A 21975-nucleotide genomic window follows, 5' to 3' on the forward strand; every position below is an offset into this window, starting at 1 on the left:
AAAACAAATGAGGTGCCAGTACATAAGGTATCTGTTCTAGTCAGTATATTTTCCCTTGCAAGTACGAGTTATTCTCTTATGAAACCTGTGGATTTTTCGTTAAAGAACAAAAGCAAAGCCAGGGAGCCACACAAAAGCTGTTTAATGTGCCTCTTTACCTTTAAGTTAAACTTTCAAACACCACCAAGGGCCTTCTAGTGGTTCCCTCACTGCAAGTAGTGTCACTACAGGGAGGGCCTTCTGGGTAGTGGCACCCACCTTGTAGAACGCCCACCCACCAGATGTCAAGGAGATGAATAACTGCATAACTTTTAGAAGACATCTGATGGCAGCCCTGTATAGGGAAGCTTTTTAATGTATGTTTTATGTTTCTATATACAGTGGAACCTCTACTTACCACCATAATCCGTTCCAGCGGCCCGTCCTTTAGGTGAAATGGGTCGCTGGTAGAAGCGCCCTTATGCGCATGAGCAGATGGCGGCAGCTGCTTCTGCGCGTGCGTGTATCGCGGCAAACCTGGTATTTACTTCCGGGTTTGCCACAGCTCACGACTTGGATCGGGCCCAAGTAGAGGCAGTTGTAAGTAGAGGTTCTACATAAGTAGAGGTTCTACTACATGTTGGAAGCGACCCAGAGTGACCGGGGCAACCCAGTCAGATGGGCAGGGTACAAACAATAAAATTGATGTTGTTAATGTTGTTGTTATTTAAACTTCTATGCTGCCCTTCATCAGAGGATGGCAGGGTGATTTACAATATAAGAACACAAAAATATGTAATAAGGTAACAAACAAAAACTGTACCCCCAGCATCTAGTATTGCTAGGCAAGACCTAGAATAATGTGCTCTGATGGAGGCTTTCACATTATAGGGCCTGAAGACTTAAGAATCTCGCCATATGTGCACAAACTAGAGAGAACCACGGCCGGTCATAAGGTCCATGCAGCATATACCCATATCAAACAGGTATTTATAGCAAGCTTGTAAAAAGCCACTTGCCTGAATAACAGAGAAAGGTACAAGTTACCTACAGGTGAGAGGGCACAGAGGACGTCTTGTATACTGAAAGAGGGTTGATTATTGTTAATTTTCAAGGTGTCACTATAGCTGACACTAATTAGCAACAGACGCATGGATAGGAAGACCAGTAATGGTTTTGTGGGATAGTAGGTTTTGTGGACTTATTTGCAAGGGTGGTTTATAAGCACTGCATGTTGCATTTTTAGTACCATAACTGAGTGCAAAATGGTGTCAGTTGTGTCCCAAGCAAGGATATTAGAAGTTATTCCGCGTCTCTCGTTCCAGAAATAGCATCCTAACGTTCACACCCTACAGTGTATATCCATTTCCTGAAAATTAGTATTTCTGTCCAACACAACAAGTACAACCCCTCAGTTGTATTATTATTATTATTATTATTATTATTATTATTGATTGCTTGATTGAATTTATATACCACCCTAGACCCAGAGGTCTCAGGGCGGTTCACAGAACTAAATCAGAATAAAATACCACAAAATATATAATCAAAATAAAAACAACAACCCCATAAACGCCACCCCGCCCCCCTCCCAGCACATTTCCCAATACTTACCAGAAGATTTTCTGGCTTAAGATCTCTGTGGACAATGTTCTTGCCGTGAATATAGACGAGAGCTTCGCACAGATCAGTTATCATGAGAGCAGCATCACGTTCTGTGAATTTCACACTCTCGATTATGGCATCAAACAAGTCCCCACCAGGAACGTACTCCAAGATTAGGTATATTTCTGCATCGGTTTCAAATACTTCAATCAAACTGACAATGTTTGGATGGGAAAGGCTCTTTATGATCAGTATTTCATTTTCAAGCATGTCTTCCTTTCCTTTCAGCTTGGACTTATCGATGATTTTCATAGCATAGTTCTGATTAGTGCTGCGGTGATGACACTCCATCACAACAGCAAAGTTCCCGTCTCCAATGGTTCTGCCAATCTCATAGCTCTTCTCCACATCTGCTCTGCTTGAGACATCATGTCTCAGCTTTGCGTCACTGGCCCTACGCGTCTTGTTAATCTCTTTGATGACTTTATGTTCTTCCTCCTTTTCATACCTAATCAGTTCACCCTCACTGTGACCTACTTTCTCATCTACTCCCTTAGCTTCCTCCTTCGGTTTCCGTACCTCTTCCCTATTCCCCTGAATCTTCAATGGTTTTTCAGTATCTGTCCGAGAACCCTTGATCAACCAACAGCTTTGGTTCACTCTAGAACATTTTCGGTGCTCCTTCTTCAGTTCATAGGCATCTCCTACTATGGTACGCTGACTTTCGATGGGTTTCATCTTTCCCAGTTCTTCATCATGATTCTTATGGCTTTCCAGAGTTTGCTCTCTGTCAACGCTCCTTTTTTGCTTCTCCGAGTCTTTTTTGGCATGGCTGAGAGGGGCTGTCCAGGTACTTTGACAAGCAGCATCGTTCCATGTAATTTTGCCCTCTTCCACTGAGCTTTCTGACAATTTCCTGCAATTTCTCAATTTCACTGGCCTTTCTACATGGTATCTCTGACAGGTTCTCATACTCAAGTCCCTGCTCTCAAATGGAAGATCAGTCTGTCTTTCCTTCTGCAATTTTTGCCTGAGTTCCCTTTCTCTTTGGCACTTCTCACACCTCACTATCACGTCCGAACTCTTTTCTGCTTCACTTTCAAGGCATTTCTCTTGATTAAAATATCTCTCGCATTCTCTTGCTTTTGTAGATGGCTTTGCATCTTGCTCTTCATTCCAGTTGTCTCTGACCCACCTCTTTTTGGTCCTCACCTTCTCCTCTTGCCTGACCCTGGTCTGAACTTTCACTTCATGCCTATTAATTAGTTTAGGAGATATGGCATCCAGACAGTTCTTGGCAGCTATGGGCTCAAGGCTCTTTTCCAGTTTGGAAGACTTTTCATACAGCCTGTTTTTGGGTTTCTGAGTTTGTTCCCAGTTTTGTGTGGTTCCAGTACGAGGTGCATAGGGGTTGTCAGGGAAAAGCTCTTGGATTGCCGCCTCCAGGTTCTTCGGGGTTAGCTGCTCCTTTCCCATAGCTATAAAGGCATCGCCTTCTCTAAAAAAGTCAGAAACACTTCGGATTTCCCTTCCCTTCAAATTATACAGTTTTCTCACGCGGTCATTCTTCCAGCGTGGAAACCCAAGGGCTTCTGAGATGTCAGCGATCAGTTGTTCAAATGTCTGGACAGATCGGCGATTTAGGAGCAGCGTTATCTTCCTCACTGTGTGCCCACAAGGTTTTACGACAGTGACAATCCTCGGTTTTACTGGGCTGTTCTCGGAATGAATTGTGTGGAAACCAGTCCGGGAATTAATAAATGGGGAACTGAAACAGTTTGTACCAAAGAATGGCTTCCCAAAACTTCCACGGCCAATTGGTGGGCAAGTGCCTTGTAGTCTCCTCTCCGTTATGCAGTTTAAAGAGTGGTCAAAAAATCCTCGAGGTTCTGCAAAAGAAAAGAAAGCCATTCAACTTTTGTTCCCCACGAACTTCTAGTGAACATTTTCTGCAAGTTGGGTGGGCCTAATACACAAAAACTAAGACACTCAGACCAAAGAGCTGCTAACTGTTAACTGATCCCTATTAGCATATTCATATCACTTAACATGTCCCTTTATATCAGGAATACATTTGTCCAGTTTGGAACCCCAATTTTCAAGGAAGATATTGACGTGTGTTGTCTCGCACCAAAAATAGACTGTGAGGCATTTGAATGGAACAGAGAGATCCAAAATATGTATTAGAAAGCCAATGGTGTGAATTTAAAGTCTATTTCCAAGTGTTTGTGCCATGTTGAGCTTGGTGGGTTTTTTGGCTAACTTTCATTGGAATATTTTCTGGTGCAGAAAAACACACTATAAAGCAAAGTACCATAGATCTGAACAAACAAAAGCTGTCCACAGAGGACTTTTGAAACACTTGTAAGTTAAAACCCAGTGGCCACAACACGGCAACTGGAAGTTTAGGGAAACAAAACAAGTAAACACACACACATGTACCCTGTTCTACTTTTAAGGCTATTGGTGGGAGGCAGCCCTCGAGACCTGCTGAGTTTTCCCCAGCAGCCTACATCAATATAGAAAAGATATTTCTCCCAAGAAAAGGAGTCAATTCAAACAAAGCATCCGCTCCCAAAATAAAAGGCAGGAAGGGAATTCAAACTCTTCTAAAATAGAAACCAGCATGTTTTTGGATTTCAAAGAATGTCATGCACATCTCTAACTCAGAAGTTCTTATAGACAAGGTCACTGCAAATATCACAATCCCCTCTATGGAAACAACACAAAGAGAAGTGATAAAGCCATTTTTATACCGCAGCATGACTTTGCAATAAAAATACAACTTAGTCATTCTGGCCTATGATTTATATGGCTATAAGCAGTGCTATTTTTCTAGAAAAAGAGGTGCTGGAAATCCCTTGTTCTTTTATAATGGCAATGGCACCCACCTGAGAGGGGCCGGAACTGAGTTTCAGCAAGTTCTGGCTGAAAAAAAGCCCTGGCTATAAGCATATAGAGTAGTTCTTCCAACTCCAGAGATACTATAGTTGTAAAGTTAGGACCTGGACCTGGACCAACTGATTGCTTCTAGTGATTTCTCTCCTTTCCTAATCTAGTGGAAACTCTTGCCCTCCCACAGTCAACAGGCTAGCTACATATACAACTGAAACACCCATTATTTGAGCTGGAAGCACCGAGTGCCTCTGAAACCCCAGTCTTTAATATCCTTTGACAACGTCCTAAAACAATAGCATCTTTACATTGAACCTTAATGGACAAGACAGCTTGACCTCAATGGAAAGAGAGAGGATTGGTCAACTGGAATATCAGGTACCTGGAAAGCAATGCTGGCATCCATGAGACTGATCTCTCTGGGTATCAGGCTGGGCCTTATGCAGCGAAGAGTCATATTCAGAGCTTACCAAACCCCACAATGGCTTTCCCAAAAAGATATGAAGCACAGGCAATGCTGTCCATGTGCTACCCACTCAGAGATCACATGTGGTCCTGCCCTAAAATTACAGAGTTGGGGCAGAGACTGTCAGCCATTTTAATATATCTCAGATAAATATCTGAGATTCAAGGACATCAATATCTTGTGAAATTATGTTCCAACCCTATGGAACCTGATGGAGGGACAAAAGGCCATTATGGTGGATAAGCATTCCGGCACTGGAAAAAACAATCATCCTCTTCAATTGCGCAGTGATCAGAGAATATGACCACCCTAGCTCCATACAAGAAAGTAACTTTTCAAAAATGGAAACAGGAAGGGAAATTCTTAGATATATAATACGTTTACGTAAGGTTGCATAAAAGGAGCTCTGTTAAATTGTGATTGCCAACTGAGAGTCCCCAAACCTCTTATTTCAGTATATTAAAAAATGTAAATTGTAAAAAGTGAGGCTGTGAAGGACTATGCAATTGGTCAAACCTGCCAAACAGGTCTTCCTTTGTTATGTAAAAAAAAAAATGACCAAGTACAAGAGACTTGTTGGAGACCCTTCTGTTTTTTTGTTTTTTTTTTATAAATATTTATTAAAGTTTTTTCTGGCGGGGAGAGCAATTTGGAAATCAGCTGTAGAATGTGCAAACTCAGTGTCTGTTTGAAAGAAGCAGTTTAAATTAAGCTGAGAGAAGACATACAAAAAAAGGTGGACTGCTTTATGCAATGATCCTACAGGAGCTTGTGGTTTCACTCGGAATTTGAAGAGGGAGCAGTGGATTTAGGGCATTTGCTTGTGTTAAGTGGTATATATTCCCCTATGCTCAACCTGTATATATGTGTATACAAATCACCAACACAAACGCCACAAACACTAGCAAGTCTCCTCCAGTGACCTCGTTCCAAGGGAATAGGACCTGCGTACACTGTGCCCCTTGAGTTCTCATCATTTAGAGAACTGGGACACATGCAAAATATTATGAACCCAGCTGTACACTGGTATGTCAGTATTAGTCCTGATCAGAATAGACTCCCATTTAAAAGGGCTAAGGACACAAAACGGAGTGCTTCCGGAAGTGGCAGAAAGATATATCCAGATTTGTCTGGCAGGGCAAAAAGCCCAGAATTAAGTTTAAGATATTAACAGATGCGAAAGAAAGAGGGGGCTTTGCCCTGCCAGACTTAAAGTTGTACTATGAAGCCGCAGCTTTTTGCTGGCTAAAAGACTGGCTACTTCTCGAAGACACTGACGTGTTGGACTTGGAAGGTTTTAACAATGCTTTTGGTTGGCATGCATACTTATGGTATGATAAAGTTAAGATCAATAAGGCCTTTAAGAACCATATTGTCAGGAAAGCAGTGTTTAATGTCTGGACAAAATACAAAGACTTACTGGAAAATAAAACTCCAAGGTGGCTCTCACCTCTGGAGGCTAAGGCCCTAAAAAGACCCAATATGGAGGCTAAATGGCCAAAATATTGGGAAATATTAGAAAAAGATGGAGACAATTGGAAATTGCAGAGTTTAGAGAAAATGAAGGATAAGGTGCGAGACTGGTTACATTATGCTCAGATTAAAGAAGTTTTTAAAAATGATAAAAAGTTAGGGTTCCAGGTGGAGAAATCGAAGTTAGAAACTGAATTGTTAGAACCAAAGACTAAGGTATTATCTAGAATGTATAACTTGCTGTTAAAATGGAATACACAAGACGAAATGGTTAAATCGGCTATGATAAAATGGGCACAGGACATTGGGCATAACATTATGTTTGAGGACTGGGAAAGGTTGTGGACCACTGGGCTGAACTTCACCGCATGTAATGCTCTGAAGGAAAATGTAATGAAAATGATATATAGATGGTACATGACCCCAGTTAAACTTGCCAAAATATACCATTCGTCTGATAATAAATGTTGGAAATGTAAAGAAAACGAAGGAACATTCTTTCACCTCTGGTGGACATGCCCTAAGGTGAAGGTCTTCTGGGAAATGATATATAATGAGCTGAAAAAGGTATTTAAGTATACCTTCACTAAGAAACCAGAGGCCTTCCTTCTGGGTATTGTCGGCCAGAAGGTGTTAAAGAAGGACCGAACATTTTTTATGTATGCAACAACGGCAGCAAGGATACTCATCGCAAAAAACTGGAAAACTCAAGATCTACCCACACTGGAAGAGTGGCAGATGCAACTGATGGACTATATGCAACTGGCCGAGATGACTGGCAGAATCCGTGACCTGGGAGAAGAGAAGATGGAGGAAGACTGGGAGAAATTCAAGAAGTATCTACAAAAACATTGTAATTTGGTTGAATGCTAAGAAGGATGCTAGATTATAAAAAACTGGCCACCACTAAATTAGATCTGAAATTTGATGATAAGTGAGACTAAAGAAAATATAAAATTTTTTGGAAGAAGTGCTAGATTATATTTGAATGAGTGGACATGAGATTGTAAACAAGTTGATAATTTGTTTGGAAAAAACTTTTAACGATGTAAATGGGAGCGGGAGACGTGAGGGAGCCCAAAGAAGTGATGAAATTATGTCTGTGATAGAAGTAAGACTGTTTATTATTTGTGCATTTATATTTAAAAACTTTAATAAATATTTATAAAAAAAAAAAAATAAATAAAAGGGCTAAGGACAAAAGCTTAAGAACATTGTCCATGTAGGTAATGCTACATTTTCACAATAGCACACACACAAAAACCAGTAGCCTCTTTGTTTGTAAAGTTATATCTGAGAGCGTTTCTGTAATGCCTGGAGACGTTTGAAGCCAGGGAAGTCTGTGTAACTCTGCTTGAGAGATACATTGACTGATTTAATAAATAAATTAATTGAATGTAAGTTGTTGAACACACTGCTCTACAGGGAGGGTGAGGTTTTACTGTCTCTCATAAATCATTGCCCCTACATATAACTAAAAGAATAAATGGTGTCAAGCAGCAAATTCCACTGTCAAACAGCTCTTACTGTCAGGAAGTTCTTCCTAATGTTTAGGTGGAATCTTCTTTCTTGTAGTTTGGAACCATTGCTCTGTGTCCGCTTCTCTGGAGCAGCAGAAAACAACCTTTCTCCCTCCTCTATGTGACATCCTTTTATATATTTGAACATGGCTATCATATCACCCCTTAACCTCCTCTTCTCCAGGCTAAACATGCCCAGCTCCCTTAGCCGTTCCTCATAAGGCATCGTTTCCAGGCCTTTGACCATTTTGGTTGCCCTCCTTTGCAGTGGCGTAGCGTGGGTTGTCAGCACCCGGGGCAAGGCAAGTAATTTGCATCCCCTAACTCGGGGCAAGGCAAGTAATTTGCGCCCCTAACCCCTAACCTGCCGTCGCTGCCAGCTTCTTCTTGCTGCTGCCTGGGCTGGGGTATTTACGGTAAGGTAGCCACGGCGGCGGCGGGTCCGTGTCAGGTGATCTGAGGCGAGTTGCCGCTGCCGCCCAAATGACGCCGCTTGCCCAGAGGAGGAGGAGGGCAGAGAGGCGAGGAAAATGCAACATGGCCCAGCAGCTGCAGCAGAAGCGGCGACGGCGGGGCTGTGAGGAGGGGCTGCCTGGCGCAGCCTCCACGGCCCTGGCACGCGGGGACCGCGGCGAGTGCTGAGAGCCGCTGCCTGCCGGACGCCTTCAGCCCGACGTGCGCACAGCTCGTCGGTTCTGCGAGACATGGGGCTCTGCTACAGCCTGCGCCCGAGGCTCTTCGGTGACTCCGGAGGCGGCGAGCGCGCCCCCCCAGATGTTGCGCCCGGTGCGGCCGGCCCCCCCTGCACCCCCCACGCTACGCCACTGCTCCTTTGGACACGTTCCAGTTTGTCAGTGTCCTTCTTGAACTGTGGTGCCCAGAACTGGACACAGTACTCCAGGGGAGGTCTGACCAGAGCAGAATACAGTGGCACTATTACTTCCCTTGAATACTTTATCCCTCACAGCCCAGGCATAACGCCCATATTTGAATTACATACCCCAACTTTAATATGTGCTAAGTCAATACATGAACCCTCTTCAGATGTTCAGTGTAGTCTGAACAAAAGTGCATGGGTTGGAGAAGAGGAATGTGGCGCCAAGACTCCACCTCACACCTAAGCATGTACATTTAAAAATCTGAAGAGAACCTGTGAGTTCAAGTAGGGACCTCTATACACAATTGGGAGCTTTGACTTTCACCAAGTTCCCAATTACACAGAGAAATCCGAATGTACAGTCTTAGGGGTGAAGCTTCTTCATCATGCATGTTCATTGTACGTATGTTAAAAGGTCCCAAAGAGGGCCTTATATTGAGGCCAAAAATATCAGTTCACCTAGGCTTGCCAACGTTTCTCACAAAGAGTATAAAAAGTTTGAAAGACAGACAGAGGAAGCCTTACAAACAGGAAGACACTCTGGGCATTGCCTGCATGACTTTCTTGAACCACTTGAGACTCCTGCTCAAATACCCACAAAAATTCTACCAGGTACTGGGGTGCCATTGGGGGGAGCGGGGAGGCCGAGGCACCCCAAAAAATTCAAGCGGGGGGCAGGTCCCGCATAGCTGTGTAGTCTCCGTCGGGCCCTCCCACAGTGGTCCCCATCGGGCCTTCCTTGTGGCCACAACAGACCCTGACCACAGATGTGCAACAAGCCCCCCCAAAAGTTGGGTGGAACCCAGTGCGTGTCCTAGGGCACAAGGATAACTATTTTGAGCCAGACATGCCATTTTGTTTTTAAAACAGTGAAGCCAGTTCTTTATATTCCTGCTCCAATTCATTGAAGGTGGGGTCAGGGGAAGAGAGGCTTTGTTAGATTTCGAGGTGGGGAGGGGGAATTTCTATTACTAATAGTTTCTCAAGTAGAAAAACCCTTCAAAACACATTCTTATTATGCAGAAAGCCTTTGAAAGAGCATAGCTACCAAAAACGAAGTTTGAATTTATATCACCAGTGATCCATTATTTATTTCATTGTCATGCAAAAGACCTTTCATTGGCTAATTTACGAGGCTGATGACTAAATTGCAACTACCTTTGATACTTGCCCCTTCCCCAACTAAAGTCAGTGCATTAATCCCAACGATACTAAAATTATAGTACACAAAGGTATGCACTGTGACAGACCCACAAATCACTGCATACAAGTATGCGTAAAAGCAGGCTAAAGGAAGGACACACTGGCATCTGTGTGCCTCAGCTGAGCACAGTTCAGAACAGCCCTTTGTACGACATGGCTCCCTTGCGTAAACGTACACAGGTTTGCAATGCACAAGTAGCCATTATCTGTAAGGTGTAACTTGAGTCTTTTAGAACTATATTGCCTTCGATCTCTTGTTCCTTAAAGTAAATTATTCACAACGGCAACTTGCAAGGCCAGTGTACACTGTGTGTGCACGAGACTGTACAGAAAGGGGGAGCAAAGAAGGCAGGACACTACATAGCAAGTGTATTGAATTAGTCAGGTGGAAACAAAATGTGACCACAGGCATCCTTTTACAGCACGTGAATTTCACACTGGCATTGTTTACCGGCACCTTAGAAATGGAATCCTGCCTTCTTAGCCTAGGTCAGCAAGCAGAAATAAAAGCCAAGCAATGAGGGATTTAAGGAAGCAAAAATTAAGGTTTTAAATTTTTAAATTTAATATAAAATTATTAAAATGGAGGGAAATGCAGACAGGAGCAAATCTGAGAGCTCAAATATACTTTTATCCATCTAAGAATGCCCTATTTATTATGCAGATACAGAATTAGTACAACTGGCTTTGCAGTGGCTTATGAACACAACCAAGACATCAAGATTTCATGCAATGTGGGGCTTCCCACCTAACCCCCCGTTTTCCAAGATCAAATTTAAGATAGAGACTTCCCTGCACGTATTTACTTACCTAAGCTAACCATTCTGCAATGGATAAATCCAGATTTGTCCAGGGTCTGGAAGGAGGGGGAAACCATCTGTGTTGAGAGCTCGAGAGGTTGCTAGTATAACCTGAGACTAACTCCTGTCTGAAGAAGAGTTCAATGTAACCTGAACCTGCCAAAACAGTTCAATTCACTGCTTCAGTCTTGTCTCTTGTAGCTCTGTACCAATTTAATGCTGGGTGTCAATCAAATTTAAGAAACCGGAGCAGACCAGAGAGTTGCATCCACTTCCTTAACTGTGATTAAGGCAGAAGGTGGAAGCGCATCTGCTCTAACTGTGGTTAAGGCTGCCCAAGGGCAAATGCAGATGTACCAATTTGCCACATGGCTGATGCTGGAGAGCAAAATCCCATCTTTAGCCTTCCCCTCTGTCCTGTATATTTCAGCAGACATCTCCTCGGTCTGCAATAAAGTCTAGACTACATTTACATTTTATGTTATTATTGAAACAGGAAAGCAAAACTGAATGTTACAAATGCTAGACATAAGCAAATATTTAAACCTTTCAATACACACACACACACACACACACCATGTGCAACACTAATCTGAAATATTATTAAACTTCTAATCTGAAAACCTGGTTCTTTAAAGACAACTCTACTCACAAGACTCTATAGTTCAGGGAATATACCTCCTCTGCTCTTTTATCATGTGTCATGGATCGCTAATGCGGATGACCAGTTTACAAGTGGTTAACCCCCAAGCCTTGAGCACTATTCAGAATGCAAGTGAGGCAGGGGGAAAACTCACATGACCAAGCAAATTCCACGGTTGCCAGACTGCTTATTTTGGCCACAAGCTTGCTGCGTAACCAGTATAGCTCCAAATCCTTGTTTAAGAATCTTAGGATGGAAATTTGATCTGCACAGGTAGTGAGCAGGTGATTCTGCGGCCCATTCAAGATTTCTTGTTAAGAGAGTCCCAACTACCATCACCCTTAAGAGACCAAAGCTAGGCATTCTTGTAATACCTGCTGAGAACTGAAGTGTAACTCCCAAAATAATTTTGTTTCTAAGTGGACTAAGTGGTTACATAGTGGAGATACAGATCAAACACTGCTAACAAGGCAGCTTACAAAGGGAAATCAATGTTATGCATTAACTTGCAAAGCGGTCTTAATACTCCCCCAGATCTATCAGCTCCTTATGCACTGAACAAGACCGACTTAATTTTATACGACAGGACAAGTAATTGATCATTTCTGCAGGGGGAAGAGATTTTATCTCGATCCATAGGGACAGTCTGAATACAAACATCTGCCAATATTGAAAACAGGCTTTAACATTAACATATTTGTTCACAAAAAGAACGCATTTGTTAAAACAGGAATATTCATATTATAAGAAAACTATAGATTGTGCCTTCTACCCAAACAGATGACGTTTTCCAATTTTAAGGCCTTTTCAGTGGCAGCCCGTCAACGATGGAATGCGTCCCATAGCAAAGTTCCCCAACTGCTGCCTTCTTAGCACTAAGCTAAGATTCTTCTGTTCTCCAGGGTCTTTTAAGAACTGGATTCTGAAGTCCCCATGATACAGCTGACAGTTTTGATGTATGCATTTCACGGGTGTTCTGCACCAAATTTAGGATGGTGCAGGTGGTTTGTGCACACAGGGCACCAAGCCAAGGGGGTGCATAATAAAACAAAACAAAACAAAACAACAACAACAACAACAACAACAACAACACCTATATTTATTCGGGTACCTATTGATATGATCCTTTTTAAAAGCAACTGGACCAAAAGGAATTGTTGTGAAAATAAGAAATATTGGGGGGGGGGGGGGGGGCAGAACGTGCCAAATTTTGTCTGCTCAGGACACCATATTACCAAAGTCTGTCCCTACAGGTGTTTTCGGTTCTGTGCTGTACACAGTATTATACTGAGCTGGTTTTATTGTGCTGGGTTTGTATCTCTCTCTTAACTTTGTGGTTTTATTGTTGCTAGACCTCAGAATTCTGCAAATAAGCTGCTTGAGTGACAGATCATTTTCACAAGGATTACTGAAAGCCTCCTTTATGCGTAAAGGTAATTGCTCACATTAGCGCCATAATTGGACTAAATAAAATTATACTAGGAACAGAAGGAAGTCAGGAAATGTTCTATTTTAATTTACAGTGAAGCAAACTATTCCTAGGTAAGCTAAACAACTTTCAGACACCATAGACTGTATATAATTCAATAAACTATTTAATTAAAGGGAACACAGGAAGCCTGCCTTGAGGCAGACTGCTTCTCTGGCTTTGGGGCTTTGGGGTTTTATTGTTAAACAGGAGCAGGTTCTAAGTGAGTCTGTTCAACCCCCTGCATTGTTCTATGGCTAATTACATTTAAAGGGGGATATAGACCACCCTTCAAGGGATACAAAAATTATTCAGAGATCACAAATGTTAAGTAAGGGATGAGGGGGCTAAGTGGCAACATATTGCTCTTGTGACGCCAGAGGCAGTCAGGTTGTGATTTTATTTTTATTTTATTTTACTGACTTCCATAATTTTCTATTACGTGGGTGGCAGTCAGCAAGAAACAAACACAAAGTCTGTTGCGTTAAAATGCCCAGGTTAAGCAAAATGCAGAGAACCAACGGGCCCCAATTGCTGTGCCAATAGCACATTCTAGCAATCATATTCATTTCTCAGTGTTTGCAGAATATGGCTACATATGCATATGCAGAAAGGCACAAGCCCTTTCTTCATATTTATTTATACCTTTAATCATAAGGTATGGGGAAAGACCCCATAACGGAGAACATATTGTGCATGCAATAGATTTGGTTTCTGTCATCTCCAGGTAGGGTGGAGAAAGACAAGATGCTGGAGTTGGTACTAGGCATCATTCTAAACCTAGTAACCTGTTTGGCCTGCTTCTGCACATCCAAGATGGTGGCCAAGCCACCACTATTTATTCTGAAAGCTTTCCCCCACTCTTTTTCCAGCCCTTGTAAACAAGGTCAGATGCTAGTTAAGGCACAGTTATTTTGGAATAGGGTGCATGGGATGCTCCTTCTGGGGTAGTTTGTCCACCTTTGGTCATCACTCTGCACTCAGCTCTCACCTGTGGCTCTTAGAAGCTGTCAGCATGCGGCAGTAGTCACATCCCGGGAACGGCTTCCACTGGCCAGCTAAACCAGGTGAGGGTAGCCGATGGGTCTCAAACCCTTGGTGAGTCAGGGACTTTCCCTGCATGGCTCTGGAGAATGAATAGACCAAGTGGGTTCAATGGTCAAGAAGGTGGTTTCTGCACGTTATAGAGGGAAGTGAGGGGCAGATGGGGCTCATCAACCTGGGAAGGGAGTCCATCTAGGAGAAGGAAAACTCTGATCCTCAGCCTCCGCTGCCTTGTGGGATATATTTGGGAGGAAGAGAAGAGGCTAAGGAGCTACTAACACACAGAGAAGCCAACAACAAATTTTGGAATAACAGATCATATAAAAAAAAACCATCTGCAAACTGATCTACTACAACTTCTTTTTCTTCAGATTTCCCTCTGTCTGCCTCAACAAATCTCAAGCACCCTCCTACTCAATCCATTATGAGTGAATTGCCATTCCTTGCATAGCTTTTTCGAGAACAAAAAAAGGAATGTGTTGGTATATTTGAAAAGGCAAGTACCTTGCTGAGAGAGAGAGAGAGAGAGAGAGAGAGAGAGAGGGAGGGAGGGGTGAAAACAGTGGCAACTCCAACCAACAAAAGCAGGACACAAAGTAAATATTCAGGCTTGTAGCTAGAAATTGAGTTGACTGGGTCATCTTACTTCAGTGCAAAACAGCAAGGGTAATGTCTTTTATTTAAAGGTAATAAAACATTTTAATTCAAAACCACTTCAAACCATTGCTAATTATCCCCGTCTTTTCACATGGATCAGAAACAGCCAGGAACAATGGGGTGGGCAACTGCCTTGAGTGTCTGGTCATTTGTTCTTCCAGAAACATAAGAACAAGACACTTTTTTTCCTGAAAACAAAAGGAAGAGGCCTGGACCACCTCTAAGCTTGGAGTCTAGGGGTGAAACCCCAAAGCTTTCCACCCCTTCGAGTTACAACTGAAGCTCATTTAACATTTGCAAAAGTGGATCATTTCCAAGATTCTGATAAGTTTGTGGACTCTAATCCACAAAAAAATTATGCCATACAACAGTTCTTCTTTGTTGTTAATTGAACTGTCTCAAGAGAAAGGAGTCTACATAGATTCCGTCTGACTGAACCAGAATCCTTCTTCCTGTCCCACATGCCAATTTCTTCTTCCATTTGTTCTAAGCATAGTTTCAAGTGATGACTGATAAAGCAGCTATGGTCAGTTCCCAAGTCCAAGCCTTGGTTTACGCTGCTATTTCAAACCATGGTTTCAAATTGCGTTTTGAAGACTAACACTAATTACTGTTTGCCCAGTTCAGCTATTATGGCATTGTTTAAAGAAAACCCAGAAATGAGGGGGGAAGCACCAAACCATTATTACCTTGATGGATCATAACATAGGTCCTGAATACCGTGGTGCCTCGCAAGACGAAATTAATCCGTTCCGTGAGGCTCTTCGTATAGCATTTTTTCTCGTCTTGCGAAGCAAGCCCATTTACAGCTTAGCGGATTAGCGCTATTAGCGGTTTAGCAGCTTTTAGCGGATAAGCAGATAAGCGGCTTAGCGGCTTAGGAAAGGGGGGGAAGGGGGGAAAACCCCGAAGGAACTCACAAGACCTTTTCGTCTTGCGAAGCAAGCCCATAGGGAAATTCGTTTTGCGAAGCGCCTCCAAAACGGAAAACCCTTTCGTCTAGCGGGTTTTCCGTCTTGCGAGGCGTTCGTCTTGCGGGGCACCACTGTACAGCCACATCTCTCTCTTGTGGTGAGGAACCCATCCCTTGCTAATTGGCACTATACTTAAATTTTAACATGATACCAAAGTAAATTTCCATAGTTCCTCTTATTATTAAGTACACATTTCTTGTATGGACTGAAAGAGAAGTGGATAGCTTCTAGAAAGGAGATGTCTTTCTAAAAAGGGAGCATTTTCCCCCTTTAACTCATAGCTCTGAAGTCAAGAGCAAAAATATTCGCACAGCATAAACACCATATTAAAAGGAAGCATATTAACTGTTCACATTGTTTTTTTCATGGTGACATCTATCGAATAATGAAAAAGGTATGCATTTCTTTATGAAGTGTTCGACGGAAATAAAAGACTCATGTTAACTATCCACCCACTGCACTAACACAATCCATGCAGCTTGATTCTTTAATGTTCAGGCATCTATTTATAATATTTTAAGCTTCCACCCTCTCCCTACGTCACAGTATCGAGCTTAGCATGTATACATCACACGCACAAGTTGCTAAGGGGCAACTGTTTCTAAAAGAGAGATTACTTTTCAACTTTTGGAGGACTATGGCAGAAACGAAAAGACAACGCTGTCAGTGTTGAGAGATCCAGGCAGCAGTTCTGCAGGCTAAATGCTCCCAGACTGCACATCATAGCCGCCTTCCCTTCTTCGTGGAATGCTTTCCCTTTGGTCCCTGTGTACTCCTTTCCAGTCATTCAACATTTAAAACCTAGGCAACCTGAAAGCGAAAGCCAAAACTAACAACCTAAGCTTCTTCCAAGGGCAGATATGCATGACTGACAAAATACACAGCTGGAGCTCTAGCACCTTCACAAAGTCTGCTGTTTGCTTGTTTCTCAAGCAACTAGAACACATTCATTTTATGCAGAGTGGAAATATGCCCCCTTGCCCCCCCAAATGACTGTAGAGTCCCAAACCTGTTCTCATTTAAGTATACTATGGCATTTTCTGTTCTCAATTGGAACTACTGAATTTTAGAAGTCATGCTTTAAAAACATAAAAATGATTATTTTCAGCAGAATTGAAACCAGTGTTAGAAATATGAAAACTGGGAGCTAAATGGCACCTTAAACCTAGGTTATGGGCGCAACAGAGGAATGTCTAGGTGTGCTTTTTAATAGCAAAAATATAAATTTGAAAATGAATGAACTGCAGCTAAAATATTATGTCTATTTTCCATGTGGTCTAGTCCTTTCCCTGCCCACTCCCTTAATATTCTTAAGGGGGGTCTCTTCTCCGGGCTTCAGAGAGTGGCTGGAAGTGGGGAGGCAGAAAAAGGTCCTCCTTTCCTTCCACTTTGCAGTTTTAAGCTGAAATCTTAGCCGCAGTAGTGCACCCAGAGCTCAGAAAGTGCTTGTGCTAATTCTCTGTCGCAATTTGCACCTAGAACAATGGGAGTTTCAAACACTGATTGAAACATCAATATATCCTTGATTTTCCCTATAACGCTGAAACAACTTGGATTTTTGAAAGGTTTGGTTGTTTTTCCAATCCACCAAATTCCTGCAAATCTAATGACACCTGTCTAAGTTTTATCAAAAGTCTTCACTTTGTTCTTTAACAAAAAAGGATGGATAGCAGTATGCACTCAACCAACAGTATACACAAACCAGATTCTATTTTTCCTGCAATAAATTATTTGCTCATTTGCTGAAAGGGTTGTTAACATGAACTCCAATGAACTCCCATCACAGGCCATGGGAATGTGAACCATGACGACAAGCCAAAACAACTTTTTTAAAAAGTTGTTTTTCATAAGTGTTTTTTTGTAGAACACATCAATACTGTGGTCCAATTGTCATATCACAATAAAGCATACAGTCGTTTGCAAATTCACATTAAAACATATTTAAAAACTATGTGTTCGCCCACCCTGCTAAAAAGTTCTCACTCTGCTCTTCTCCCAAAACCTGGCTTTTGATGTCTGAACCCTGGCTCATGGTTTGTTTCTCTTCAAGCTACAAGCAGTAAACCAAGAACAAACTGTTGATTACCAGTCATGGTTTGCTTAGAGAGAAACAAACCATGAGTCAAGGTTTAGATATCAAAAGAAGACGGAGTGTCTGTTTCTTGGTGACACAGCAAGAAGGGAGGACTAGAGCGAGAACTTCTGAGCAGCATTTACTAGCACAAGGCACATTCATATTAAAATATTAAAGTAATAACTTTAAACTGTAGTTTAATGTGACATGTGAACTGGGCCAAGTGTTCCTGGCTCAGATTTGCCACACGCAAAAAAGAATTTTAATACAGCTGTTGAATTTGAGAATACTGTGATGCTTTTCACTGGATGCAAACTTAACTTTAAAAAAAAGTATCTGAAATAATATTCACCTCGTTCTCCAACCACAATTATTTCACCCTCCACAGCTATAGCAGACTTTAAGATTCTCTAGTTAAATATTTTCCAAGTTTTGAAAAGGAAGATATACAAACATTTGGAGAAAGTAACTCATTAAGAAGCACAAAGCGGAACACAACCAACATCATTAATATCCATTTTAACGTGCAACCAGCTGAAGGTGACACAAAAAGGACCAGCCTCTTAACCACTTTGCTGATAGATCCATGAGATATATCCATCCCACACAAACTACATTCACTATCCTGCAAAGATGGAGAACTAGGCCTGCATTTCTGACAGAAACAGTCCCTGCCCTTCACAACATGAGAACAACTTTGCCACCAAGGCGATGGCTTTCAGGCAATGACCCTCTAATGAGGAAAAATTCTAGGACAGAGCAGGATCCTGAAGCAAGCTCTGATTCGTGCCTCTCCCAGCCTACACCTAGTTAGTAAGGTTGAATATGCGCAAAAAAAGGGGTCCTCATTGATTCACACTTTGCAGAAAGGCCATCGTTTAGTAACAGAGCATCTGCTTGGCATGTAGAAGGTCAGTCATTGTAGACAGGGCCTGCCATTGTCGCTAGGTAGATCAAGGCAGCTTCTTATCAAGATTGGGCAAGTAGCATAGTGTGGAAGGGAAGAGCTGCCCGACTTCAACAAGTCTTAGAAATTTTACCTTATCCTGTGCCTATCACATGGAAGCAGAATAAGAAGCAGGTAGACAAACAGTGACCCAAAAAAACAGCAGCCACATAGTCTACTGATGCGTTTTAAATTTTTATAAAGCAGGAAAACATATAAAGGATCTCCATAACACTTAATTTGTGTAAAGCGACTCCTGAGAGTGGAATCCGGCGCAACAAGAGATGTGGCTTTCTGGAACTGGCCAATATTCATCTGGTCTGGCATCCTTTTTGCAAAAAATCCCAACAGGTGGTGCTACCCCGACTGGCCATTAAGTCACCAAGGGACCACAAAGTCCATCTTCTGCCCATGCTTACTTACTCTCCTAATTTTGACAGCTACTGTATCGGATCACCACTAACAGCCACCTGGGGAAGAAAGTCAGAGTTATGAACCGATAACTTTATGATCAAAAGTCAGGAAGCACTGGGAGGGCTCTTTTGTTCCTCCTATCCCAGGATACTAGAGATCCCAAGACCAAAAAGATACAAAACTTTTTCCAACCCCCATCCCAGCCAATGAAAGGAAGCGGATGTTTAGTTCACATCACAATTTGCTGCTGTTTTGGAACTGCACCATACTTTTCACTGGCAATAAACAGAGAAAAGACAGGTCAGTGTGCTCACTTCTTGCTAGCACAGGAGTCAACTTGTGGGGCCAAAGTCCCTTCACCCCCCCAATAAAATATTTGAGGGGGCTGCTCCCCAAGTTGATGGGCATTGCCATTCAAATAGTGTGTGCATGCTGCGTCATGTGATCAATTATGCCCCAACCCCCCCAATACTCTATTCAAGCTGACACTCCTGCTAGCTAGCTATCCCATGTTGGGCAAAAATATTCATCCACTGGAGGGGGTTGGACTAAATGACCCTTGTGGGTCTTTCCAACTCCACGATTCTCTGATTCTGTTAACTACAGTGGTACCTCGGGTTACATACGCTTGAGGTTACAGACTCCGCTAACCCAGAAATAGTATCTCGGGTTAAGAACTTTGCTTCAGGATGAGAACAGAAATTGCGTGGCGGCAGCGGGAGGCCCCATGAGCTAAAGTGGTACCTCAGGTTAAGAACAGTTTCAGGTTCAGAACGGACCTCCGGAACGAATTAAGTTCTTAACCCGAGGTACCACTGTATTGTGCATTGAAACAAGCTCTGCCCAGGATAGAAACCAGTCGATACCCAGCTAGGCATTGCCTTTTCAGGAGAAGATTCTCCCAAGGACTCAGAAGACAAACCCTCTGGATCGTTTCTGACCAGCAGATCTACCAGGTATTCCCCCACCTGCTGAAGCCGAGGATCCTTTTTTTTAAAAAAAAAACAAAAACAAACCTCCACCAAGCACCCCCCCCCCAGGTTAATCACTGGAGGTAACACAGAATGAGGGCAGATAAATGTGGGGGCGTCAATAAGGAGGCTGATATGGGGGTAGGGGGTAAAGAGTAGAAGAGGGGAGGAGGAGGGGTGGGGTTCGGGGTAGAGGGGAGGAGGAGGGTGGGGTAGGGTGGGGTTAGCAGGAGGGGTGGGTGGGGGTAAGGTGGGGTAGGAGGAGAGGTGGGGTAGGGTGAGGGTAGAGGGTAAGAGGGGGTGGAGGTAGGGGTAGGGGTGGGGATAGGATAGGGGGTGGAGGTAGGATGGGGGTGGAGGGTAGGAGGAAGTGTGGGGTAAGGGATAGGGTGCGGGTAGAGGGCAGAGGAGGGGTGGGGTGGGGGTAGGATAGGGGGTGGAGGTAGGATGGGGGTGGAGGGTAGGAGGAAGTGTGGGGTAAGGGATAGGGTGCGGGTAGAGGGCAGAGGAGGGGTGGGGTGGGGGTAGGATAGGGGGTGGAGGTAGGATGGGGGTGGAGGGTAGGAGGAAGTGTGGGGTAAGAGATAGGGTGCGGGTAGAGGGCAGAGGAGGGGTGGGGTGGGGTGGGGGTAGGATAGGGGGTGGAGGTAGGATGGGGGTGGAGGGTAGGAGGAAGTGTGGGGTAAGGGATAGGGTGCGGGTAGAGGGCAGAGGAGGGGTGGGGTGGGGTGGGGGTAGGATAGGGGGTGGAGGTAGGATGGGGGTGGAGGGTAGGAGGAAGTGTGGGGTAAGAGATAGGGTGCGGGTAGAGGGCAGAGGAGGGGTGGGGTGGGGTGGGGGTAGGATAGGGGGTGGAGGTAGGATGGGGGTGGAGGGTAGGAGGAAGTGTGGGGTAAGGGATAGGGTGCGGGTAGAGGGCAGAGGAGGGGTGGGGTGGGGGTAGGATAAGGGGTGGAGGGAGGATGGGGGTGGAGGGTAGGAGGAAGTGTGGGGTAAGGGATAGGGTGCGGGTAGAGGGCAGAGGAGGGGTGGGGTGGGGTAGTCTGGGTAGAGAGTAAGGGGGGGCCGAGTGGGGTCTCCAAGGAATCCTGCGCGGGCGGGCGAGGCTTTCACACGTTTCCCCTCGTCACGTTTCCCTCTCAAGTTGGGGCAGCGAAACTCCCGCCCAGGGGAGCGCGCGAAAAACTCACGCAGCAGCTATGAAGCCGGGAGAGGGGGGGGCTGGCAGAGGAAACGGGGCGCGGGGGTCCCATGGGGGGTGGGGAGTCAAGAGGGTCGCCCCCGCTGCGGCGCAAGGCGGGCCCCACTCACCGGGATGGTGTCGGGCGCAGGGGCAGCCGCAGGAGGGCGCCGGCCCGGCGGCGGCGGCGGCGGCGGCGGGGCGCAAGGGGGGCGGCGGCGCGGCGGCAGGCATGGTCCCCGCTGCGCTGAGTCCCTCCGTCGCTCCGTCTCCTCGCGCTCTGGCGGCAGACGCGGGCACGAGATGGCGAGGCGGCGCCTCTTCCGCCCAGAGGGCTGCGCCCTTCCCCGCGGAGGCGGCGTCGCTTTCCCGGGAGGCTGCCTGGCTGCCTCCTGCCGCTCTGCCTTCGACGCCCGGCTCCGAAATCTCTCTTTAAATAATATAATAATATATATATATATATATATATATATGCAGGTTTTGGTGTCCTCGGGTGTCTTCCCGTGTAAAAGTTGGGGTGAAAGTACACGGGAAGACACCCGAGGACACCAAAACCTGCATTCCTGTACCCGTGAAAATCTACGAAAGCATATATATATATATATATATATATATATATATATATATATATAAATTTTAAAGGTTACAAAAAGAAAAATAGAATAAACACCAAGTTGAACAAAAACAAAAACAAAACAATGCATAAAGACAAACAACATCAAAAAAAGAAGAAAAGAGAAAAAACAAAATTAAATACAAACAATTAAAAAACAAATCAAACCTTTA

The 21975-nt window shown here is 43.9% G+C and overlaps 1 protein-coding gene across 2 annotated transcripts in view; it reads right to left on the minus strand.

The window, feature by feature from the left end:
* DCLK3 (doublecortin like kinase 3) overlaps positions 1-21423 on the minus strand; it is a gene marked incomplete at its 5' end in the record, with an annotated part of 30654 nt that extends 9231 nt beyond the window's left edge. The window contains 2 exons of one of the 2 annotated variants that reach the window (XM_081834764.1): positions 1594-3473; positions 21321-21423. In XM_081834764.1, the coding sequence (XP_081690890.1) occupies positions 1594-3473; positions 21321-21423 (1983 nt within the window). Of the gene's footprint in view, positions 1-1593; positions 3474-10828; positions 10857-21320 lie in introns of those variants that run through there. The other variant, XM_081834765.1, reaches the window with a different exon arrangement.
* Between the last annotated feature and the right edge of the window lie 552 nt (positions 21424-21975).

The sequence above is a fragment of the Podarcis erhardii genome (assembly GCF_964252035.2).
Source record: "Podarcis erhardii genome assembly, chromosome: 12".
Lineage (NCBI taxonomy): Eukaryota > Metazoa > Chordata > Lepidosauria > Squamata > Lacertidae > Podarcis > Podarcis erhardii.